Genomic DNA, 27139 nt, shown 5'->3' on the forward strand with positions numbered 1-27139 from the left:
GTTAAGACCCAAGCACAAATCAATTAAAAAAAATTATGCCCCTGACAATCACCATTTATAGTCGGCAGAAAATCTGTTTTTAAAGCACTTTAATTTCTCTTTCTCTCCGAAGCAACAATCAGGTTTTGCACAGTGTGGCAAGGAAATGAAGCAGAGCAGAAAAAAAATGACTCACCAGCAGGTCAGCCTCACAACTCTCATTACCTTAAATAGGTAAGGAGTAACTAACAATAACACTCATTTCAATAGTATGTCTTACCTAAGTCTTTTGAAATGATTAGACTTTTGTCTTACTACATCAAAGTTCAATGACATAATCTTCCTTGGAACATTTAATGTCTCTAATTCAGCTATTTGTTCTTACAGTACATATAGCAAATACATCACTGAAGATGATTTTTAACCTTACATTTCCCTGATTATTAATGTGCCACTAGGGATAGGGGATGACATTTTAAATGTTTCAAAAGGTCGTTTTACCAATTGTTTATGTCTTCCGAGTTTCATATTTACCTAAGTGAGAGGGCTAAAAGGATAACAGCAAAGTAATCACCAGTATGCACGTCTCAACATACAGAAAAGTATTAAAAATATATTAAAGGCCTTCATTACCTAAATGGAAGCTGGCATCCATCCTTCACTGATGTAAAGAATCATATTTAGAACATAAAACCATACTCTGTTATCTGCTTTCAAAATTCAAAGTTTTTTAGCTTTTACAGAAAGGTAAACATGTACCACTCTATATTCTCTCTTAATATAAAATGCGAGAGGCTCATTCAGGACAGCAAACCAAATCAGTTCTTTATCTAATTTTAGAAAACTCAAGTCAAAAGGAAAAGATTCTTTAATATAAAAATATCTTAGAATGATTACTACTGCCTTCCTTTTTTAAATGCTAAGAGTTAAAAAACACTTGGAAAGACAAAAAAAATTTAAAAAATAAAGAAGCCATGGTAAGGGAGCAAATCTTTAATATTTGGGGACATTTAAAATGATTTTATTTATTTATGTTAATTATTGAAAAGAAATTAAAAATTCAACCTATTCTCGAGGGTCTTATCTAAGAAATAGCAAGTGGCCAAATTATACTTTCTTCAACTACAACTACTTTAAAAAAATTTAGTCAGGGAAATTTAGGTAAAATAAAACTAAATTTTCTGGCAGAAATTGTATATACTGTTCAGGAAATAGAGGTCCTCTTTTGTTTTCTAAAAACTGTAAGAATAGCCACTGATTTTTTAAAATGGTATTTCTACAGTACTTACTTTGTAATGCTGAATTTTCTAAGCAGACTCCTTGGCATTAAATTAGCAAAATATGGATTTAAGAACATATGACATTATCTTCTTAGAAGGAAAGTATTAAGGAGTCCTTTATTTTACTTCTAATTTAGAATCTGTAGAATAACTGAATAATATCTACAATCCCTTAAGATTAGCTTTTCTACAATCAACTTTAAATTGTTAAAGGAAATACTTACTGGTTGCTCTGGCAAATCTTGTTCTTCTTCCATGAGGACCAATATTTCTTTATTATGCTTATGTGACTGGATTGCAGTGTCTCTCAGCAGTCTTAAAGTCTGTTTAAAAAAGAGAGGGGGATTCAGAGCTTTATGTACTCTTAAAGCATTATCATTGAGGCCATCAGAGAATAATTTTTTTAATATTTTGCTACCTCAAGCTTTCTACGTGAGCTCCAATCTCAAAATCTCAAATCTGCACGTGGCTTTTCAAAATTGACATGCTGCACCCAAGTCAGGATAGGTTTACACAACGACTTTTATAATACCTTGCAAAGGCCAACACGTGGAACCACTTCTGCTTGTACTTCAAACACAGTTACTATAGTGCCTAATGCATTCAACATTTTATAAGTCATGTGCAGATAACTAAACACAATTTTCTAAAGAATTAGTTATATTAAAAGTAATGATAAAAACCAGACTAGCCAGTCAATAACTTATGATAACATCTAACCTGCTTTAGCATGGAACATTTACATAACTCTTAACACACAGAATCACTTTAAATAGGGCACACTGGAGTATCAAGTAAAAATACTCTCACAACGAACTATCTGTATATGTGTATTCAATTTAAAAGAAAACTCAACTATTCTGGATTTTAATAAGGCAAATAAGTAAAGTGAAACCTTGAATTTTTTTTTTTAAATTTTTTTTGTCTTTTGTGGGCCACACCTGCGGCATATGGAGGTTTCCAGGCTGGGGGTCTAATCAGAGCTGTAGCCGCCGGCCTGCACCAGAGCCACAGCTAAGCCAGATCCGAGCCGCATCTTCGACCTATACCACAGCTCACCGCAATGCTGCATCCTCAATCCACGGATCAAGGCCAGGGATCAAACCCTCAACCTCATGGCTCCTAGTCAGATTTGTTTCCACTATGCCATGACGGGAACTCCTTGAATTTTTTTTTTTTTTTTTACTTTTATTAGTATTATTTTTCTGGGCCATGCCCAAGGCATGCAGAAGTTCTCAGGCCAGGGATCGAATCCACACCACAGCAGTGACAATGCCAGATCCTTAACCCGCTGAGCTACCAGGGAACTCTGAAACCTTGAATTTTATTTTATTTTTTTAACTGAACGAATTTTATCACATTTATAGTTGTACAACAATCATCGCAACCCAGTTTTATAGCACTGAATTTTAGAATTAAGGAAAATAATCATGTGAAGCTAGGACCCAGCATTCTTCTGAAATAATGAGTTCCAATAAATATACTGCCTATTCAATTATTTAAGCAAAATCTTTACCTTCTTAGATCTCGCTCTTCCTGTTCTGATTTTCAAACAAAGAAAAATAGGCCTCTAAGCCCCATATTTACTGGTAAGGGCCACATTTATTGTGCCCTGATGCCAAAAGAGACAGATAGAGGTTAGAAAACTAAATAATTATAAAAACTAAAAACTCCATTTCTTTTAACAAAAATGAAAATAGCACTCCTCCAAAACATGATTATTTATGCTTTTAATTAAGGTCACACCTGTTTTTACTTCTTTTACCAACCACTGTAACCAACTTAATATACAGAGCTAAAGCAAGTATAGAATCTTACTGCAGAAGTAATGAATAAAAAGGGAAATGAAAAATCTCAATTATGCCAATTTATCACCACTCTACTCTGCTCTATCCCTGTGCAATACCACACACTTTATTTTAGAGCTACACTATAGAATGTTTAAAGGAGAGAAAACATGTATCAGGGATACAATTAGATTCAAAACTGTCCAACTCTGATAGAGCTTTATTCCCTGTCCTGATCTAGAATGTCCAAAAGAAGAAAAAAAATTAAAGGTCAGAAGCATTTGATGCTCACCACACTCATGTGTAGCTCATACACAGAGCCTCAAAAGCTAAGTTCTCATGCTACATGACGTAGATAACTAGTGCTACAGAATTACAGCACGCAATAACTAATGCTCACAGGAGCTATCTTCCCTGCACCTGCACGCAAAAGAGCATAATAAATGTGACGTGAAAATGATTCACAACTGGGAAAGATGAAACATTTTTATATTTTACCAGCTTATACCTGTTTTAATTTTAAATTGAAATGTCTTTACCTATGGGATTTTAACAATGTCTACACATACATAATGTACATATGATTTCATTCCATAAAGAGCAAAATAGGACCAAATTATTAGAGCAATGTAATGCCCTTAATATCACATTTGCTAAATTTTGCGTAACCAGCTCTCACCTAAACAAAAAGGGATAATATTCCATGTTTTACTTAATTGAAGGCCATAACTGTAATGATTGCAATCTCTAATTAGCAGATACTCAGCAAAGGAGAGGGAAAGGATATTCTTTCTCACGGAGAAAGGGTTATAAAATTTATCTCTGAGCAAGAGCAAGGTAAAAAAAGAGGTACTCAGTAAACACGTGCTTTAATTTTGTTTTAAACACAAAAACTTATTTTAAAACTATGAACAATGTTAAAGGAGAACATGGCTTTTTTTTTTTTTTTTAATTGATCAAAAGGAACCCTGGGTTTTAAAAGGTAAGAAATACTGCTCTTGAAAGTGGGGAAACAAATTTTCAAGCTATATAAAACTAAATATTAAAATCTTGAATTTTTTTAAGGAATATGGTAATATTACAGTGACTTTATATCAAAAAGTGAACAATTTCCTATTTTTCTTGAGATAAATTCCATGATAAATTCCAAGAAAACCTTCTTTAAGGGAAAAATTGGAAGATATTTCTTTCTACTTCTATTTCTTCTTTGAAAATAAGCACCCTGTGTTGTTCTTATCTTAATAATTACCTTTATCTTCTATATTTTTCAATTTAGGGAAATAAAAGGTCATAGATAATTTCTATATTTGGAAAAAAAACTTTAAAAATCAAGTAATTAGTCAATGACCACCGATAATTTCGATAATTTTAAAATAAAAAAGGAACCTACAAGGGATGCTTTATTACAGAATTTCTGGGATTCTGCTGGCAACATATGATATATGTGAAGTTTGCAAACAAACATTCTGGTACATGTGCATATAAAATATATGAATAATGACTGTAAATTACATAATTCCACCACAACAGGCATCTAAGATACTATTTTCCATCAATACGGTATTCTTCCTTCCATGAATTTGTAATGTCAAATACCTAAAATATACCAAATAAAAAAATGCAAGTATTCATCATGTTCCTAGCATTTATCAATGTGTGAATAAATTTACAGCATTTTCTATGAGTGGCACATGGCTTCCAACCAAAAGTCACATTTACTAACCACTGGATGAAAGTGTTATATAACACAGACATAGTGCTCCAGCACCTGATAATAAAAAAAAGTTCAGAATTACTATAGAAATCTTAGTTTTATAACTTCCATGTAATGGTTCTAGAGTTTAACTGTTTGTTTTATCAATAATATAATCTGACATTATTCTACATTTAATGAGATTCATCTTCTGAATATCCAATAATACAATGGTTTCATTTAGAAGTGGAAGTGGATTCTTTTTTTTTTTTTTTTTTTTTAAAGCTACATCCACGGCATATGGAGGTTCCCAGGCTAGGAGTCTAATCAGAGTTACAGCTGCCGGCCAAAGCCAGAGCCACAGCAACGCAGGATCTGAGCCGCATCTGCGATCTACACCACAGCTCGTGGCAACGCCGGATCCTTGACCCACTGAGCGAGGCCAGGGGTCGAACCCACAACCTCACGGTTCCTAGTCAGATTCGTTTCTGCTGCACCATGACTGGAACTCCAGGAAGTGGAAGTGGATTCTTAATGCACATAAATATAGTGCAGTGTACATGGATATAATTACAATGTAGTCAAACAACCAATTAAATAAAACACATTCTGAGTTAATCTTTTAGGTACCTTCAAGGCATTTGGATAGTAATGTCTTTTCACAATGTTCTAGTTTCAATTCTTTACAACGGCTTCTATAGAGCTGTTTTACCATCTTTTGGGGAGAGGGTTTGTCAGTATCTACAAGCCTTCATGGGCAGAAATCTGGGAAAATCCATAATTGAGAACAGAAATAGTATTTCCTAAGACTTCACATTTCCCTACCTACAAATGCTAACAACAAAAAATAGGAATTTTGGTTTGATTCAAAAGGGTCACATAATTTTAAATATTGTGATTTCATATGCTCAAATATGAGCAGAATTCTTTTGTAATATGACACCCATAATTTTTATTTTTAATCCTTAAAAATTAGAAGCAAAATAACTAGTAACAAATATTTTATTTCAAAATTCTAATTAGATTCCTATTTCATAATTTCTTTTTTATACCAAATTCAACATACTATTTACCCTGTAATTGTAAATGGCCCCAAGCAAGAAATTAGGTTACTTCAATATGTTATTACAGCTCTTAAGTATAGGAAGGGGAAATAAATAAATATTTTAAAACAGAATAAAGGTCTAATAGTTTTCAATGAAAACAAAATACATGGAGTTCCCATCGTGGCACAGTGGTTAACAAATCCGACTAGGAATCATGAGGTTGCGGGTTCGATCCCTGGCCTTGCTCAGTGGGTTAAGGATCCAGAGTTGCCGTGAGCTGTGGTGTAGGTCACAGACGCGGCTCAGATCCCGTGTTGCTGTGGCTCTGGTGTAGGCCAGTGGCTACAGCTCCGATTTGACCCCTAGCCTGGGAACCTCCATACGCCGCGGGAGCGGCCCAAGAAATGGCAAAAAGACAAAAAAAAAACAAAAAACAAAATACACACCACTCTTAATTACAACATCAAGAGAAATGTCAAAATAGAACGGTACAGTCTGATTACACATCCCAGAAGGGGAACCTGCATGCAGCAAAGAGTGCAAAGAGATATTCAGTGGTTAACTGAATATCTTTCTTCAGCTGTTAAGGAGAAAACAGGTAGCTCATAAATTTGACAACTGACTACAGTGTATTTTAGAAGTCTGTATACTACCCCTTTCAAATCATTATATATATTTTTAGAGCACACCAAAGAAAAGGCTACAGAAGTTTCCCTGAGGAAAAGGAACAGCATGTTTCTCAAAAATAAATATACTTCAGCAACAATAGTAGCCAAATAAAGATCAAAAAGTGGTATACCATTGCTTAAGATTTTTATTAATATATGGATTACTCTGGGATTTAAAAGAAGTTGGTGATTAGCAAATGTTTACCTTGGTATCCTCAAATATAAATTATATGTATGCCTTGAAGAATGAAAACAAATAGCAAAATGCTCTCTTTTAGGTGGCTTTAAGAAAACTGTGCCAAGTATTGTTATTCGACAATTACCGATCTCTTTTAAAGGCGATCTATCAATGAATTCAGAAGCAAGTGTCCTAAAACACAAAGTACCAAACATAAAGCCTAAATATTTCTCTTCAAAATAAATTCTAATTTATACACTAGGAGACCTCAAAAGGCAAAATCAGAAAAGATGTCAGGAAAACGATTCCAAAACATAAAAAAAAAATTCTGTGGTCTCTTGTAGAACAGTACGCTGCACTAAGTGTCAGTGAGGATGATGCTTAATACTAATCTGGGCGTCATAAACTATAGAGTACATACAGTAGGTTTCAAGTGAGGAATACAGGTTTATTCTAATACCTACAAGTTTCTTACTGAAAATCAGGCAAAAATAATGATGAATATCTTGAGGGAAAATAACCAAGATCTTAAGGAAGAGCTGTCCTATACCAGTCTTTAAGAGGGAAGGATCATTTACAGAGCATATAAAATCCACCAAGCATTTTTACATTTGTTGTCTTACCTAATTTTATCTCCACAACTATCTTAAATACAGTTGGTATCATCCTCATACTATGGACAGAGCAACTGGGATTCAGAGATTTAAACAATCTGCCTGAGAATAAAGCAACAATGCTTCAGGTTAAAGTAGAAATACATCAAGTAAAGAGACTAGAGGATGGTGGTGATGGCAGTGGAACATTGTGAATGTACTTAATGCCACAGAATGGTAAACTTAAAAATGGTTAAAATGGTTAATTTTGTTATGTATATATGCCACATGCACACACACAAAAAACTACAAGTGCTTGTAAGTGGAGAAACATCATTATTTAAAAAATATAGTCAGAAAAACTGAATGTCAATATGGAGAAAAACATATCCACCATACATTATGAGTAATTCTAAATATATGAAGAACTAATAAGCATTCAAATAATTCTGGAGAAGAAAGAATAGCATTTTTGTTTCATCTGTGCAAAAGAGATAAAATTTTGAGCAATGAAAGGAAGTATAAGCAACAAACTGAAAGATCTGCTTAAATAAACATACTTTCATGCAATGAAAAATAAATCTCACATTAAAAGGATATAACAGGAGTTCCCGTCGTGGCGCAGTGGTTAACGAATCCGACTAGGAACCATGCGGTTGCGGGTTCGGTACCTGCCCTTGCTCAGTGGGTTAACCATCCGGCGTTGCCGTGAGCTGTGGTGTAGGTTGCAAACACGGCTCGGATCCCGCGTTGCTGTGGCTCTGGCGTAGGCCGGTGGCTACAGCTCCGATTCAACCCCTAGCCTGGGAACCTCCATATGCCGCGGGAGCGGCCCAAGAAATAGCAACAACAACAACAACAACAACAATAACAACAACAACAACAACAACAAAAAGACAAAAAAAAAGGATATAACAAATGAAAGCAATACCTGCAGTATGACAGATAAAGCTCAACATGTGAAATATAAACCAAACCAATTCAACATGTACCAATCATCTGTTACGTGGCAGACAATGACTAACATACACATTCGTCAAAGGATACAGAAAGATGGTTTTGGGAACCACCAAGATCAAATCAGTACTTGGGAAAAAAAGATTCTCACTATTAACAAAATAAATTTTAAATAATAACCACTTCACACCAATTAAGCTTACCAAAAATAAATCTAAATAACAAAACCTAAAGTTATCTGCACCATAAAAACATAAATATTCAGGCACAAAACTGTAAAATTATATGTATCCTCAGACTATTCTCTGGTTAGAATATAAAAGAGGTCATAAAATTGCCCATAGCCTGAATAATTTTTCTTGGATTTTCCTCCCAAATTAGGTAAAAGGTAACTCTATATTTAAAACTAAGTTTGTTGTTCACAGAAATGAAAAATTAGAAACAACCGACATGTGGAGAATGGTTTACCTGTGTTGTAATTCTACTATTGGGTATTCTATATTACAATGAAACTGTAAGCTATTTCAATATAAGCTCACTTAAAAGGTAAAAAAAAAAATTAAGATTTTATATTAATTATATCATAATAATACCTTAAATATAGTTTGATAAGAATCAAAAACAGATACAAAGGGATACAAAGTCGTATGTTTTAAGGTTCATATAATAAATGTTTAAGAGTACACTATCTTTACAATGCTTCTACAAAAATGTTTTTCAAGACATTAAGCCAAATTTGGATGTAAATTCTACATTCCTGTTCCACTCTTTTTCCTCAGGAAAAACTGCAACTTTGAGGGAAAAGCAATTTAAGCTGCAGTAATCCTCCCTTAACCCCAAATTTTAAAGAAGTTCATAACAACACTATAGCCAGAAAAATTCATTCCATTTTCTTGCTCTGTTAACTCTTTCATAAGAAGCCAAGTTAGTCCTTGCACACAAGCCCAGGGCTGGTTCATGTTATGGTTCTTATCAAAAGTGATGAACTCCCCAGAGTTAAAGAATTTGATATCAGAAGACATTTCACATTGGTTTTACCCTTAGGATAGAAATTATTCACACTGTAAGTGCTTGAAAACATGTAACATGGATGCTATAAGAAATACAGAGCTAGAGCGTCTGACTGTCAGACGTAACCCTTATTTTACAGTTGAGTAAACTAAAACCAAAGAGGTGAAGGCACTGCTTCGTGAAGTCCACAAGTAGCAGAACCAGTAGTGGAACCAGAGCTGAAACTCCCTTTTCTGAAGCCTTTTTTTCCCCTTCATGAAGGACTGAGCATATGACCCTCACTTGTAAAATTACATTCCTAATATTAATTTAAGCTATTTTTTCCATTTCCTTTGTTAAATCTCTAACCACTCTGTTACATTACTTTGACCTCACTGTCATACTCTACAAGCTTTAAAATGTTTTACATTTATAAACTCAAAACTCCTTTTTCAATGTGCTAACAGGCACTTTAAAGATCTAAAAATCCTAAAATAAGATTCTTTTTTAACGCTACTTTTTAACTTCTTGTACAATTTAGCAAAAATAACAATTTGATTTGTCTTTATTAACTTAAGTCCTTGATTTACAACTTTCATCTACTGTTAATGGAAACGGGTAATTTTTTTTTTTTTTTTTGGTCTTTTGTTATTTTAGGGCTGCACCCACAGCATATGGAGGTGCCCAGGCTAGGGGTCAAATCGGAGCTGTAGCCACTGGCCTACACCACAGCTACAGCAACTCAGGATCCGAGCCCAGTGTGTGACCTCCATCATAGCTCAGGCAACAATGGATCCTTAACCCACTGAGCAAGGCCAGTGATCATATCTGCGTCCTCATGGATACTAGTCGGGTTCGCTAACCACTGAGCCATGACAGGAACTCCTGAAACAGGTAATTTTAATGATAAGGTATATAAAAATAATTTTACCATTTCTAGTCAGAGATGAGCATCATGATTTTAGAATAACAAACCTACTTACCTAACCTACCAAAACCTCAAAGTTATTAGTGAAAAAGCTTCCTGCATCATTATTTAATAATTAAGAATTCTTTAAAACTAATTCTCTGACCTCTATTGTCAGTTAACAACTCCGCTAAATCTGGCAGTCAACAGTTCTGTTAAAACTAATTTTCGTTTTGTCCTAAGATTCCTGTGGAATCCTGATCCTCAATTCCACAACAGGAGAGACCATCTTCTTTTTAGTATCCAATAGCACATAGCAGTCAATCAATAAATATTTATTCAACCAAACACAATTTCTAGGCTCTTGATTCCTCTAAATATTCACTTAAAACCAGTTCATTAAGAACCTTCAATATATTTAGAGGCACAAAAATTTCAAATTGTCACTTTTCCCATTTGTCACCAGGAATGCCTAAATCACAACATTAATTCTTTACAAGGTTTTGTTAACTGATTTGAGAACATTATTTTGAAGTCTGTGTTACAAGAAAAGTTCCCTTCAAATAAAAGCAAGGAATGGCATACTTCAAATCTAATTTTAACATCACATACATAACAAGGGATCACAGCACAGGTACTATTTGCTGAGACTTGAGTTAGGAGACCTTATATTGTTGTCCCTTAATAGGCTTAAGAAGGAAGGAAGGGGGTGGGGGATCGCGAAATTCCCTTTCCCAGACATAAATATACACAGCTATCATGAAACATTTCTGGCCAAAGACGGCGTCCACATCCTAATTCCCAGAACCCATAAAGCTTACCTTATTTGGAAAAAAAGTCTTTGCAGAACAAAGAAATATATCTTATCACAATTCTAGAGGCTAGAGGTCTGAAATCTAGGTGTTGGCAGGGCTGCACTCCCTCCATAAGCTCTAGGGGTGGAACCTGTTTCTTGCCTTTTCTTTGCAGATATAATTAAGGATTTTGAGATGAGGAGATTATCTGAGTTCATCTGGGTAGGCTATAAAAGCCACCTCAAATGTCCTTATAAGAGAAAGAAAGAAACCTAACACACACATAAACTGAGGAGAGGGTAATATAAAAACATGGAGACAGAGACTGGAGTGATATGGCCAAAGAATACCATTAACTACTAGTAGCTAGAAGAGGCAAGAGTTATAGTTTCCTGCTTTCATTCTGGTGCAAATCCTAAATTAATAGTGGAAAAAATTTCCAGGTAACACAGTAAAACTGGCAGTTCCCAAGTGTTTCATGGATCTTGAGAAGCCTTACCAATCCATCTAATGCCTTGAGAACAAAGAAGTATTATCTAAGACAGCATTTAAAAATCAGCACATAGGAGTTCCCATTGTGGTGCAGTGGTTAAGGAATCCAACTAGGAATCATGCAGTTGCGGGTTCGATCCCTGGCCTTGCTCAGTGGGTTAAGGATCCGGCGTTGCCATGAGCTGTGGTGTAGGTTGCAGACATGGCTCAGATCCCTCATTGCTGTGGCTCTGGCGCGTAGGCAGGCGGCTATGGCTCAGATTCGACCCCTAGCCTGGGAACCTCCATATGCCGTGGGAGTGGCCCTAGAAAAGGCAAAAAGACCGAAAAAAAAAAAAATTCAGCACATAATCACTGTACTGTACTGTCTGATGTGTTCTGCTCCAGAAAAAAAATTATTGCTAAAGTTAAACTTGAAAGATACACAAGTCCTTCTTTCCAGTTGATCTTAATTAATAATCTTAGACAAACTATGCCTAAGGGGGTTTTTCAAGGCTACTATGGAACTGGAAAGAGAAAGATGGGAACAATGCAAGTTAAAATGTTACACAGTTCACTGTTTTTGCTGAGATTCAGCCATTTTTCTTGAATAAATGTTCAGATTGCTGCAAGTCTGTGGTTAATTTTCAGAGTCCTGAAAGAGTTGATTCTATTTTTACCAGTATTCTCATTGCTTTTATGGAGAAGAATTTTCAGAGGTTCTCTGCCATAACTGTTGACATCCTTTACATCTGATTTCAGCTCAATCTGTATACTTCTTTCTTTAGGGCCGCACCAGCAGCATATGAAGGTTCCCAGGCTAGGGGTTGAATGGGAGCTACAGCTGCTGGCCTACACCACAGCCACAGCAACGCCAGATCCAAGCTGTGTCTGCAACCTATACCACAGCTTATGGCAACACCGGATCCTTAACCCACTGAGCAAGGCCAGGGATGGAACCTGCAACCTCATGGTTCCTAGTCGGATTCGTTTCCACTGCACCATGATGGGAACTCCTCAATCCTTGTACTTATTAATTTGCTATTCATATTTTCTGATTTTTAAAATTTCAATGTTCATACTTATTTCCTTTTTCATTTTCTCTGAAATTACTAATAATACCTATCTTTAAAATCTCCTTCAGTTTATACTATTTACTATTTCCTTTTATACTGGTTGCACCTGGTGCCTCTTTTCATAGTATTAATTTTCCTTAAATGACTGGTAAATCTAGATTATTAGGGCTTTTTTTCCCCCGCTTTTTAGGGCCGCACCTACGTCATATGGAAGTTCTCAGGCTAGGGTCGAATTGGAGCTACAGCTGCCAGCCTATGCCACAGCCACAGCAATGTGGGATCCAAGCGGTGTCTTCAACCTACACCACAGCTCGTGGCAATGCCAAATCCTTAACCCACTAGGCAAGGCCAGGGATCGAACCCGCATCCTTATGTATCCTAGTCGGGTTCGTTAACTGCTGAGCCACGAAGGGAACTCCAGCTCATATTCGTACTTAAGAATTTCAACTATACAGTTGTTCCTCAGAGTGGATGAGAATCTTTGTTCCTCTGTTGTTATATGCAGGTTCTAGTTACATACAACATCTACTTCTGGTGACTATGGAAGAGGGGTGATATACAGTTAGGCAGTGTCCGCAGGCCACCTGCTTTCTGGATGTGAATTCCTGTCTCCTCTGAACATCACATTAATTACTATGGATATATCTGGTCTCCCATTCTGGGACTCTAACTTTAGAAAGTAGCTTCCGTAGCTTTATTCTGGGAAGAAAAGCTGACTTAGCAGCTCACTTTGCTTTTTGGTTCCTCTGCTTTTGTGTAGAAGTCTATAGTTTCTGTGCTTGCTTCTTTCTCTAACCTCAAAATTCATTCATTCTTTTATAAGACATTTAATGAGTGTCTACTATGTGCCAGGCACTAGTTTAGATACTGGAAATTCATCGCTTCTCGGCCTTTTGGCTAAGATCAAGTGTAGATACTGAAAATTCAGTGATGAACACAAAATCTCCAGCCTCACGGAATTTATATTCTAACAGAAGATAAACAAATACATAGGGTAACATAATTTGACAAAGTAATAGTACTTTGGGAAAAAAAATAGAGACATGACTACAGGGGAACTTCTGCAGATTGGGTGATAATTTCTTTAAGGTGATAACATTTCAGTAAATATATGAATAATGAAAAGTAGAAAGCTATAAGAAGATGTGAAGGAGGGCTTTCAGAAGTAAAGTGTAAAAAAGGACAACACTTTGGCATGTTTGAGAAACAGCATAAAGGCTGATGTCAGCAAATGAGTAAGTGCTAGAAAATGAGGCATGAGAAGTGGGCAAGGGCCACATTACACACAGCCTTACAATGGGTGCTTTAAGCAAGAGAACAGCAAGATTTGATTTATATACACTAAATACTGTGGGGAGAAGAGACTAGAAAGAAAACCCTCCCCAGGCAGATTGTTCCATAAGTTTGGAAACCACTTCTCTGGGCTTTATCCAGGGGACAAATACCAGAAGCTCAAAATCAAGAGCAAGAGCAGGGAAACTGATGAATGCTCCAGGCATTTTCATTCCCTTGGAGTCCGGTATATTTCTGAAACGTCCACATATACTTCCAGCTGAGATTTCTTGTGGGTATTTTTATCAATCTAATCTCACTGTTTCCTATCTTTCAGAATGTCACTAAAGTCTCATCAGCTGACGGTAACCTTTCTCAAATACTGCCTTTTAAAAAACTTAATGTAACTTGGAGTTCCCATCGTGGTGCAGCAGAAACAAATCCGACTAGGAACCATGAGGTTGCAGGTGCCTTCCCTGGCCTCACTCAGTGGAGCTAATGATCCAGTGCTACCATGAGCTGTGGTGTGGGTCACAAACACGCTCAGATCTGGAGTTGCTGTGGCTGTGGCATAGGCCAGCAGCTGTAGCTCCGATTGGACCCCCAGCCTGGGAACTTCCATATGCTGTAGGTGCAGCCCTAAAAAGCAAAAAATAAAATAAAATAAAATAAAATAATAAAATAAATAAAACAATAAAATAAAATAAAATAAAATAATAAAATAAATAAAACAATAAAATAAAATAAATAAAATAAAATTAAAAACTAGGTAACATTACTAACATATCCGCTCAGAGTCCCTTGTACTCAAGAGCCCTGTTGAAGTAGACACAAATATCCAGCAGACCTACACTAAGCTGACCTCCCTTAAGGTTCCCTTTAAAATAACCCTAAGAGAACCTTTCATCTCTCACAATTCAGGCATCAGCCCAAATCACATTTCTGTGGCCAAAAAAATTGCAAAAAACCTATACCTTCCCTGCTAGACTTTCTATGGACAGACAAACCATCATCATCATGCTGGTTAACTCCTTCCGTAAATAAACAGCCTAGCCAACTGACTGTGGTAAAGTTGGTAAATTCTTCTGGCTACTTAATTTAGGAGGCATGACTGACATATCAGGGTATTGTCAGCTGTAGGAATATTTATAGTAACTTTACACTAAATAGAATACTACCAGAGCTTAACTGAGAAATAATTTTTTTTAAAATGTATTTAGGGTGTACCGAATTCTTAATAGGAAAAATATTTTATCAGGAATAGATTTTCTAAGAAGAATTGTTTTTATAATTTCTAACATTACTTCTTGAAAAATCATCCTCTGAAATTGTCTGTAATCTTTTAATAAAAATTAACACAAACACTCCCCCCACAAGCGTCCAATAAAATTGGTAGATTCCAGAGGAAAAATTCCAAAACCACAGTAAAAAGCAGTGAGAAAGAGTAAGTTAATCTGAATTAGATGTGTCAACATGAGCTTAATAATAATAATCCAACTGTTCTACTACATTCCTTCCAACCTTCTGTGGAACTCTATTCAGTTTTTAGTAACTTGTCAATCAAAAAGCATTAAGGGAGTTCCCGTCGTGGCGCAGTGGTTAACGAATCCGACTAGGAACCATGAGGTTGCGGGTTCGGTACCTGCCCTTGCTCAGTGGGTTAACCATCCGGCGTTGCCGTGAGCTGGGGTGTAGGTTGCAGACGCGGCTCGGATCCCGAGTTGCTGTGGCTCTGGCGTAGGCCGGTGGCTACAGCTCCGATTCAACCCCTAGCCTGGGAACCTCCATATGCCGCGGGAGCGGCCCAAGAAATAGCAACAACAACAACAACAACAACAACAACAACAAAAAAGCATTAAGAACTTCTTTAATGGGTGTAGATTGAAACTCCATAAAATTCTCAGCCTCCAAAACTTTATATCAACCCTCCTTTATTTTTCTTTATTTTTTTGCATTTTAGGGCTGCACCTGCAGCATACGGATGTTCCCAGGCTAGGGGAGCTACAGCTGCCAACCTACGCCACAGCCACAGCAACTCGGGATCCAAGCTGTGTCTGCAACCTACACCATAGCTCACCAAAACACTGGATCCTTAACCCACTGAATGAGGCCAGGGATCAAACCCGCATGCTAATGGATCCAAGTCGGGTTCATTAACCACTGAGCCACAAAGGGAACTCCCTTTTTAAACTTTTTAATCTATTTTTTATTATAGTTGATTTCACCCTCCTTTAATCTAAAGTTAACATTTCTAAGAGAATCACTTTGTTTTTTTAAGGGCTGCACCCACAGCACATTGAGGTTCCCAGGCTAGGGGTCAAATCAGAGCCACAACTGCCAGCCTATACCAGCCACAGCAACGCAGGATCTGAGCTGCATCTTCGACCTATACCACAGCTTATGGCAACACCGGATCCTTAACCCACTGAGCAAAGCCAGGGATGGAACCTTTGTCCTCATGGACATGGATACTAATCAAATTTGTTTCCACTGAGCCACGATGGGAACACACCTAGAATCACCATTTTTACTGTAGGCACTCTAGCCTGACACATGGTATACTTCAACATGAAATTCTATAAATGCGTTACTTCCAGTTATACAGAAAAATTTATACCCTATTCTATCCATTTTCTAAAGCCAAAATTCTATATAGTATTCTATGTATCTACATATCACAAGTATCTATCAATCTGCTCTCTAGTATTTAAGCAAAATTTACTATACACTATATTAACAGAACTGAGTTTTCTGAAATGTATGTCTTTAACTGTCAGGAGAACTATAAAATCTAGTTTCAGATCTTTTATTAATGTTTTACTTCAAATTTATTTACTCCTTCAACAATCCATCAGCCAAAACACCATCACTCAGTGCTGTCATTTAGTACAGAGAGTAAAGAATAGTGAAGTAAATTTTAACACATGTTATTTTACCCTTTTCAACATAATTCATATCTCTAAGAGGCAGGTTTGGCAAGCTTGGAGCATCAGCTCTGGAATCTGACCACTTAGATTCAAATCCCAGTTCTGGTACTCATGAGTGGTGTGGGAGCTTAGACAAGTTATTTAACTTTTCTGAGCCTCATTTACTTCATCTGTGAAATGGGAAAAACAGGGAGTTCCCTCTGTGGCTCAGCAGTAATGAACCTGACTAGTATCCATGAGGACGCAGGTTCAATACCTGGCCTCATTCAGTGGGTTAAGGATCCCATGTTGCTGATATCTGTGGTGTAGTTTGCAGACACAGCTTGGATCCCATGCTGCTATGGCTGTGGTGCAGGCCAGCAGCTACAGCACTGATTCGACCGCTATCCTGGGAACTTCCATATGCTGCAGGTGTGACCCTACCAAAAAAAAAAAAAAAGGGAAAAGTAATTAGTGTCTTTTCATAAGCTTGTCATAGGTTTAAATGAATTAATACCTGTAAAGCTCTTAAGATAGTGTCTGGCACATAGTAAGCGTGATATAACTGCTAAAGAAAAAGAAAAGTAAATATCTTAGACATGAGATAAACAGACTTAGGACAGAAATCTAGTCTTGAGTGAAATTCAATTCATTAACTAGTTCCTCTTAGTTTTGTTTTGTTTTGTTTTTTTGTCTTTTTTGGGCCACACCCATAGCACATGATGGTTCCCAGGCTATGGGTCCAATCAGAGCTGCAGCTGCTGGCCTGCGGATCTGAGCCACGTCTGAGACCTACACCACAGCTCACGACAATGCTGGATCCTTAACCCACTGAGCAAGGCCAGGGATGGAACTCTAGTAGGGTGGACACTAGTAGGGTTCATTAACCACTAAGCCATGACAGGAACGCCTAGTTCCTCCTAGTTTTTCAAAGGGCAAATATTAAAATTATTAAGGCCTAAATAACAAGAGATTCCCAAAAGAAATTAAATAAGCTGGACCTATAGCTGATACCCTCTGTCACTGGATTTGATTCCAATACTCTATACAAGAACTTTTCCTCCAAGTCCTCAGGGAAAGCTGTTTTCAAGCCCTTGGGCAATGAAACAATGATGTCAATCTTGTCCTGTTACTTAGCAAATATGAGGAACTAGTCATGGTCACAAATACTTTTAGGAGATCCAACTGTGAGTGGTGGGTTATTAATAGCTAACATTTATGGAATGTCTTTTATGGGTCAGGCACTATGTATAAGTACTTTATATATTTAATCCTCTCAATAAGTCTATAAGATATGTACTATTTATTATTATCACCATTTTACAGATGAGAAAACTAAAGTACAGAGAGTAACTTGAATTATATCCTTAGTAACTCATGAATTTGGAATTCAAACCCAGGCAATCTAGCTTCAAAGCCTGAGGTTTCAAACCACAGCTCTGTGTCTCAGTATAGAACATCACAGACAGGACTGATGATTTTAAAAAGCTGATCAAGCGAAAAATGTATGCTATGCCATGCTACCGTCACTAACAGCCAGGTAATGGAAAGATAAGGAAGGCAAATTTTCTTCCTTATCCTTTCTCATTCTCGTTCTTCTTCTAGGCCTTCCAAGCAAATATGAGTTAATACTGATTTAAATAGTACCTGGTGCTCATTACGAGCTAAGAAGAGATAGTAGTAAAAATAGTAGAGTATGCCTGCTGACCCTGCCTCATTCTAATAGCTGCAGCATGCGATGAACTGTTGATGTCTCTACCATCTTTCCCTTTTGTGGTTACAGGAACAAATCAGGATAGTAAATGATACAGCCCACCGTGACAAACCCTGATGACCTTCAATTGTGTTACTTTCACCTGATCATACATATAGGAGCAAACAGCTTCACTCCCCTCCGTTCTCTTTTCTTGGTTTACAAAGACTGGACTGGGGCCAGAAAAAAGTGGAATAAAAGCAGCTTTGTAACCTTTTGATTAGTTGCCAAGAGCAGAAGCAAAGTTAGTGAAGCAACTTAAACTAATCTCTGACTGTTAGATGGAAACTAGTAAAGGACTCTAAATGATAGAAGCTCTACATATGACCAAGCATTTTCAACCTCATGATTTTGTACTACTGACGGTGTTTTTTCACTTGATGTGCCTAGACACAGCAAAGGACAGAGGAGGCAGTACCAATAATCGGGGCAACAGCGGCTCCCTCTCTCAACTGTTCTGCACAATTATTTAGGTTAAAAGCTTAAGAGACTCAAGACACATTTCAGTGGAAAAGGGAAGAAAAAAACAAAAAACCAAAAAAACTAACAAACCCAAACATTTCCATTCCAAAAAGACAATACTGGAAAAAAATCTAACAGTCACTAGAATTTTTCAAACTGCAGGACCAATGCATTACTGTGTTTTCATACTCATTTAGTGGAGACCAATAGCTTATCTTGAACAAGATACAATGAAACAAAATAGAAAATATTACAGTGCATCACCAGTAGTAAAGATAAATATTGTTTCAACTTGTTTCAATTTTCAACATTAATATGTACATATGTGTATAAGTACTGGAAAACAATGAAAAGTGGATCTTCTAGTTGACTGTGATCAAAAAAGTCTGAATGCCATTTTACCAGAAGGTAAAAAGAGAGAAAAAAAAAAAAAAAAGAAAGAAAACTGACCTGTTAAAAAGGAGGAAAATACTCATTTTAAGCTACCTATGACACAACAGTCAGAGTTTTAGTGGTTCTCTAAATTACAGTGTTTAAAGGCAAGCCTCTGAAAATGAACAAAAAAGGAAAAAGGTACCATCTGGGTAAGAAGCAATAGTTTACCCAGAGTTATTCCAGAGAAACGACAACTTTACAGAATGAGAGGTGCCGACACTAAATAAATACATACTATCAGGAGATACACAGAAATGAGATAAAGCAAAGGTTTTCAGTTCATCTAGCTACTAAATACCACACCAATATGACAGATGGGGTAAAAGCAAAAGCTAAAGCTCTAGAACTCACTCTCAAGAACACGTATTCATCAGTGCTATCTAATCACTGCTCCCTAACCTATAGCAAAGTTAACAATTGGTGACAAGGAAAAACAGATTTGAAAAATTCAGTGAAGTAATAACACACTGATTACTAGGGTATGTTTTTCAGTAAGATATGTATGAACTATTTGGTATCCTAAAATGTTCTCTAAATTCTAAAATATTCTAAGAAAAAAATCATACACACACATCTTGGATTATGCTGTTGGTACAGAGAGAGATTAGCATTAATATTATCAATCTAGTAGGAAAAAATTAACATCATTTAAATGATGTGCTAAATTAAAATGCCCTCTTATTTTGAAAAAGAACAGATGAATCTGACCTAAATCTTTTTCAACTACTATGGAAACTAAAGAATAAGTTCAATTCCTCCTAAGAGCTAATCATTCTAATTTATTCCCATAGTAACAGTGCTGATAGCAACAAACTACCAATTTTCCTAAATTCAGTAATTGCTACATTATTAAATTTCATTTGAAAGGAAACTATTGAAATTTTAGAAAATAAACTGGTTATCAAACCCACATATAAAAGTTTTGCTTTTAAAACAAAAATCAAATGTTTAAATCAAAGTCAAAAACATTTTAAATATCAATAGGGAAATCACCACAGCAAAGCTTATACTCTTCAGTTCAATAACAATACTTTTCTGACAAAAATGAAAAAAAATTAAGACCAAAGCTACTATCACAAATAGTGTTCTTAATTAATGTGTCTGAATTAATCAGAAGAGTTAATACTAAGAAATAAAATAAGTAGTATCCTTAATCAAGTGTACTTTTTACCAGAAACAATTATAGTTTCTAATTCTGTTAACTAGATTCCATGATGCTCAACTGTATTAAAAATACTTAGAAAAATACCTTCTCATCACATGTAAGTCTCAGACTCTTGCATTAAGCTGCATGGCAACTAAGATAAAATCATCTTCTTCCCTTAGAGATGCAACAAAATTTTTTATTTGGAAATAATAAAAGCAAAAAATTACATTAATATGATTGATATTCTAAATGACTATTTGCATTTTTAATTTAAAAAGGAATTGTTTTATGAACATACACATCCTCTGTTCTAAAGTAAAAGTAAAAACAGTGATATAAATATATTATTCTACACATGGTAGTCCTAAAGAGATAGGATGCACTTAATTTTGCACAAATTTCCAAATTTGGAAATGAGACTTGAGGTAAGACAGAAATTTCAGTTTCAGAATTCTCTTTTATATTTTAAAGTTGTTAAATTCACATTATCAGTAAGATTTCAGAGTTTAAGACTATCAGTAATATAGAATGCCTTTTATTAAATATACTGCCTTTTCTCCAAATAGCTTAAAAGTAATGAACTTCCATATGACAATTTTTTAAAAGAGAGGGAAGGGCATGGATATATTCTGCTTTCTTAATATGTGGGTTGTGCCATCTAAGAAATTTAGATACTAAAGGGTTAGCAATTTGCCTTAAGCCAGCTTTTTTTCTTTTTTCTTTTTTTGTCTTTTGAGGGCCGGGCTTGTGGCATATGGAGGTTCCCAGACTAGGGATCTAGTCAGAGCTGTTGTTGCGGGCCTATGCCACAGCAACACCAGATCCAAGCTGTGTCTGCAACCTACATCATAGCTCACGGCAATGCAAGATTCTTAACCCACTGAGCGAGGCCAGTGATCAAACCCACAACCTCATGGTTCCTAGTCGGATTCACTTCCACTAAGCCACGACAGGAACTCCTAAGCCAGCATTTATGAACTGACTAGGTAACCACCCCCAAGGTTCCCAATCAAAAGCAATATTCTTTTGTGTTTCAGAGAAATTGAGTTTTTTAACATTTTTAACCTATAAAAGAAAAGAAATCATTAAACCAGTGGAACTTGGTACAAAAAGATTATGAACTCTGGAACCAGAAAGACTAAGTTCAAATCCAGCTCTCCTGCCAACTAGCTGCATTACTTTGGGCAAATTATGTAACTTCTGTGTCTTGGTTTTCTCATTTGTAAATGGAGATAAAATAGTACTTACTTCATAATGTTCTAAGGATTAAAGAGTTACTATACTACATGTAAACCACTCAGTAATTCCTGGCACACAGTAAATGCTACATAAAATGTGTTTTATTTTTTAAATTATTGTTTTACCACTACATTTTTACAATTCAGCTGTGAAAAATTCCCAAATGAAAATTATTTAACTGTAAGAAAGAACATGACCTTATATTAATTAAGCTGTGATACAAACTAATGCAAGTAAGAACCTTAAACTCAAATAACGAAATCACTGAGTGTTTCAAAAACAATAAAAAAATCATAAAATCTAGTTAGAAAAACCATATGCTATTGTTCTGATAAGAAGTGACATTCTTCTAGGATTAAAGATTATTTTAATTCTAATATGTTGTCTTTTATCTTCCCCTACACCCTTGTGATGCAGGTTAAGTCTTATAGTTTAATTCAGATATATACAAATAAAGTCAAATTCAGAATTTAAATATAAATGTCAGCCTTTTATAATGTCACCTAGTTTACATGAACAGTCTATATAAGTATATCATGTATTACAACTGTACATAGTAGGTATCAAAAAATTTGCTGAAAGAAATGTATTACAAAGATCATTACTATTTTCTAGAGTGAATAAAAACAAATCTAACTAGTACAAACATTAACAAAGCTAATAAGTTAAAGTGCATCCAACACAACCTGTAGCAAGATCTTTAAGATATTAAGTACTATTGCCTTGGGCTGATCTGTTAACTTACAATAAGTCAGCAATGTCTATATAATACTTTTTCTAGTTTAAAATACTACAACATATTTAAAAGGGGAAATAGCAAAGACAAATTTTATGAAGCTCATATTTCAAATATCTTTTTAATATACTACGAATAATAGAAAAATACCCTAATTACCGCTACATTTAATAATTAGATACCCTAGGACCTAGGTTAATGGGATCAAATAAAAATTCAAAAACGGTTATGTTGTTCTCTGTCAATATTTTTTTTTTGGTCTTTTTTTGTTGTTGCTATTTCTTGGGCCGCTCCCGCGGCATATGGAGGTTCCCAGGCTTGGGGTTGAATCGGAGCTGTAGCCACCGGCCTACGCCAGAGCCACAGCAACTCGGGATCCAAGCCGCGTCTGCAACCTACACCACAGCTCACGGCAACGCCGGATGGTTAACCCACTGAGCAAGGGCAGGTACCGAACCCTCAACCTCATGGTTCCTAGTCGGATTCGTTAACCACTGCGCCACGACGGGAACTCCTGTTCTCTGTCAATATTACACACCAATAAGGCAGTTTATAGCTTAAGCCATGTATTCTGTACAAGAACATGCACTGTATTTTAAGTTAATCAGCAGACAGAAAGTCCACCTATTTTCCACTTTACTACAAATATAACAATTTGGTCCCTTGGTATAAACCAATTAAATGAATGTATGGGAAAAATGAACTATTCCTAATATCCTTAAATACATTTTAAACTATTTCTATGTTAACTGTTCTATGTTAAAATTGTTTGAACTATTCTTCCTACATTTAAATCACGTATAAATTAAAATATCCAACTGTTATACACAGAACACAAAAATCTTTTAGACAATTACAAAAAAAGATGTTCTGTAAGCCTTTAGTCCATAAGCAAAACAAAGAGAAAGAACTCGTGAACTAGTGAGACAGAAACTGTCAGAGTGCAAGGTACAAATGGCCAGGACATGGCGGAGGTGTAAAAATTTTAAATTTCTGAAAATGCATTTTCCTTACAACATATCCCAGGGTTCAAGGATAGAAATTAAAACATGTAATACGAAGTACGGTAGCAAGCAAAATAATAAAAAATAACAATAAAAATAATCAAATTAAATTAAAAAAACTGGTAAGCATGAAACTAACATGCTAGAAATGTATTTTAAAATGAGACATCAGGGTTACAAACTAAGACTCTGACAAACTAAAGCAGAAATTTCTATAAAAAAGTGATAGTGATTCCTCTCATGAGCTTTAAAAACACATACACTAACTTGTTTCTAGTGATGATTTTTTTGTTTGGTAGCTAGGTAAAAGGTGGAAGCTTTTCAGTCATTAGAAAGTCTATCAGTGTTCTGTAGGAAAAACAGGACCATGAACACCACTGCTCCAGTGAGACGGAGGATGTCTGTTTCATGTAAAGGCTTTTATGCAGAACTTCTATCATAACAGGCCAAGGTGATTTTAGACAAAAAAGGGAGAAAGAGACTCCCTAAGACTTTTAACTTCTATTTCTGTACAACACAGTTTCTTTCTGGAGTCCCTCACTGAGACAAAACAAGTTCAGTTTTGGATTTTAAAATGTGCATCATAGATTTCTTACCCTAAAACTTTCATTCTTATGACACACAATTACTGAAATGAACCACTAGATACAATATTGTGCTCCCCCAGCCTACAGCTTAGACAGTACCAAAACTCATTTCTCTAAGTGCATGAACAGGACTTCTTTATCTGTGAAAAATGACCTTGGAAAAACCACCACCAATCTAAACCCCAATGTCCTTATTTTGTGAAATGAAGGGGTAAGTTTAAATGCCATGGTCCCCCCCACCTGTAAACTATAGAAATCAATCTAGGTTTAAACTTACACATGCAGAAGAAATAAGAAGTTCAGAAACGAAAAAGGTTGAAAAAGGGCCTTGCATCAATGCAAATATGGGTTTATCTACAGAATATCAGCCCATACTCATCAGGGTTAGCTTTCAAGGACTGGGAAATGATGAGGCCGGGTTGAACAGAAGCTAGAGTTTCCAATGTAGGTGCTGGGGAGAAGGTATGGGCAAGGAGCTTTCAAAAGGGCTTCCCTCAGCAGTTAGATAAGTCCTGAAAGCCAACCAGAAGGGTCTTTCTCTGTGGCTGCTAGGACTAATATAGCTAAGCTCCAAAGTCCTTTGCTAAATATAGCTGAAGGGATCAGCCCAATTTTGGAATAAGCCAAGGTCTATGCTATACTTGCATATGCATATGTATCATATAATGAGGGAGGCTCTTCTGTAACTTTTTAGTCAAAAGAAAAGCAGACGCTAAAAGCTGTAATTATTCTGCTCACTGAAGTACTAACTTTCAGAGCACAATTTACGTGAGTACAGAAATCGATCACACAAAAACATCTGTAATCACAGGGAACTCTACTCAATATTCTGCGATAACCTATATGGGAAAAGAATCTGAAAAAGAATGGATATATGTATACGTATAACTGGATCACTTTATTGTAGAGCAGAAATTAACACAACATTGTAAATCAAACATACTTCAATAAAATTTCTAAAAATTAAAAAATTGTAACCAAATGCTAGACATACACTATAAATATTGGAAAGGCAAAATAAAAATTGTACACCACTGTGTCTCAAAATATACCATAGGTAACAAAATTTGGGAAACAAGTGACTAACCATTATTAAAAGCCTACAGAGAAATTTAAGAAATCTTTGACAAACCTAAGTCTCAAAATGAGAAAAAGATGATTTTAAGACTACGCTGGATAAAGAAAAAATAATAGTCAGAAGAATATGCTAGGTAATAAAGTAATGTAATGTCTGGTTTATAAAGAAACAGGAAGAAAAACAGGAAACTTGTCAATACAGTAAAAATAAAGAAACAATGTATAAAGAGGCTGGATAAAGACACACATACACAATAAATTCAACTAAAGAAAATGAAGTTTGAAATTACTATACTGAACTCGTTGGCAGAAAAATTTTCAGTAACAGCACAGTGAAATTTCTGAAAATGAACTTACAAATCTGGGGCTAACAATCTCCCAAAAAACTGTCCTGTCACAGCAACTATCCTATTAAGTAAAGCCCATGCAGAAAACAGAGCTGATCGCCCCAGAACATACGCATTTTGGCCTCAGCTGTGCACATCCATTCTCATGGGATAGAGAACACGAAAATGACAGGACGTCCTCAGGACCTGTCAATTTAACAGGAGTACACAAATCCAATTGCCAGCAGTTCTGTGTGCCTGCCACCTGTTAGCCTGCGGTAGCGAAAGCCCCCGAAAGTGTGCTCCAGGGAAGAACTGGGAACGCCTTTGTTGCTCCCCAACTACGGAAGCTACAGTAGTCTGCCTCAGCACTTAAAAGAAAACTTACACCAGGTCGGGTAAAATTGCCTAGATCGGGGCTTGGGCAAAGGAAGAAAAGGCGGGAGAACCCCAAGTGAAGCACAAATGTCACCTAACCGTCCCGGGAGGGGGCTACACGTCAAAGGTGAGGAAAGTTGGGGGACCAGGAGCTAGGACCCTAGAGAGAGACTTGCTGTTTCGCACTGGAGCAGGGTGTGCACAACGAGGAGATGGGCCGTCCTGCTGGGTTGAAAGAACAGCGAGATCCCGGGATTAGAGGTTGGGGAAGAGAGGTGCTAAAGTGAGAGCAGGGGCAAAACCTAGAGGCAGTAGCTCAGGGACCAGCTGAGGCGAAAGGCAAGAAACAAGGGCTTTTAAAGGGTGGATGAGGCGCAGGGAAAACAACCAGACGAGAGGTAAGGCGGCAACGAAACAATCTCAGCTGAGGTGAAAGAGGCGAGGCCAGCGTGGGGGAAAGAAACGAAATGAGCTCAGGAAGCACTGCAGGGACAAGGGACAGGCAAAGAGAACCCCCACCCACAGAGACCGGGACACTACACTTGACCCGTCCCTCTACAGGCTGTTCTCGACCGGCCGCACTCAGACCCTGTCGGCAGCGAAGACTCACCCAAAGGCTGCAGAGGCCCCACAGCAGGACATGGGGACTGGTCCAGACTCACAGGAGAACCAAGCGGCTGGAGGAAACGGCGGCGTTAGTGTGACCCGGATGCGCATCCCTAGGAACCGGAAGTCGGCGGCTAGGGTCGTCTCACAATCCACACCTCGTTCCACCCAAATCCTTTGGGCGCATGTGTCAGGCCTCACGGGGCGGGGCGGAGAAGAGCCTTGACCCCGCCCAGTTGACCGTCTCGGTAGCCCCGTTTCTGGTTCCGCCCGCGCCTCGGAGGCGCTTGGTGCGGGTAGGCTGGTATTTAGGACTCCCAGGCCTTGGTGCCGCTGGGCTACAAGCCGCCCCGATTGAAAAATACACAGCACTCATTTTTCAAGTTCTTTTAAAATGCGTGTAATCCCTGTCTCTCTAAAGCGAAAGTGAAATGGATGTATTTGGGAGGAAGAATGGCTGGGAAGTTCTGAAAGGCACTGGGAGGGGAGGTTTGCCCAATGTGATTTTTTATTCCCAGTAGTAGTTTATTCTTAATATTGTGTTGAGCTTACAATTAATTTCTCTTTCTGACACAGTATTTTAGTTAATAATTTTATCAGAAACAAGATTTTTAAATGCTTCATTAAGTTACTACCCCAGTATGGACAAGGAGCAGAGTTGAATTCAGGTTTTCTAGGGACTTGAAGTTTATTCAGTTTGAGGGCTCTCTTTAAGGAAATCCACAATTACAAGTACAATATTAGGTATAAAAATGAATCTTTACTGTGAGAAAAGAAATCACAAATTACAAG

The 27139-nt window shown here is 36.7% G+C and overlaps 1 protein-coding gene across 2 annotated transcripts in view; it reads right to left on the bottom strand.

Annotated features, from left to right (window-relative positions):
• Window positions 1-26457, bottom strand: part of EYA3 (EYA transcriptional coactivator and phosphatase 3) — a 92817-nt gene extending 66360 nt beyond the window's left edge. For both annotated transcript variants that reach the window (XM_047792852.1, XM_047792851.1), the window contains exons 1-2: window positions 26352-26457; window positions 1484-1582 (exon numbers count right to left, since the gene is read on the bottom strand). In XM_047792852.1, coding sequence (XP_047648808.1) covers window positions 1484-1516 — 33 coding nt within the window. In that variant the 5' untranslated portion in view covers window positions 1517-1582; window positions 26352-26457. The remainder of the gene's footprint in view (window positions 1-1483; window positions 1583-26351) is intronic.
• Window positions 26458-27139: the final 682 nt, after the last annotated feature.

The sequence above is a fragment of the Phacochoerus africanus genome, chromosome 8 (genome assembly GCF_016906955.1).
Source record: "Phacochoerus africanus isolate WHEZ1 chromosome 8, ROS_Pafr_v1, whole genome shotgun sequence".
Taxonomy (NCBI): Eukaryota; Metazoa; Chordata; class Mammalia; order Artiodactyla; family Suidae; genus Phacochoerus; species Phacochoerus africanus.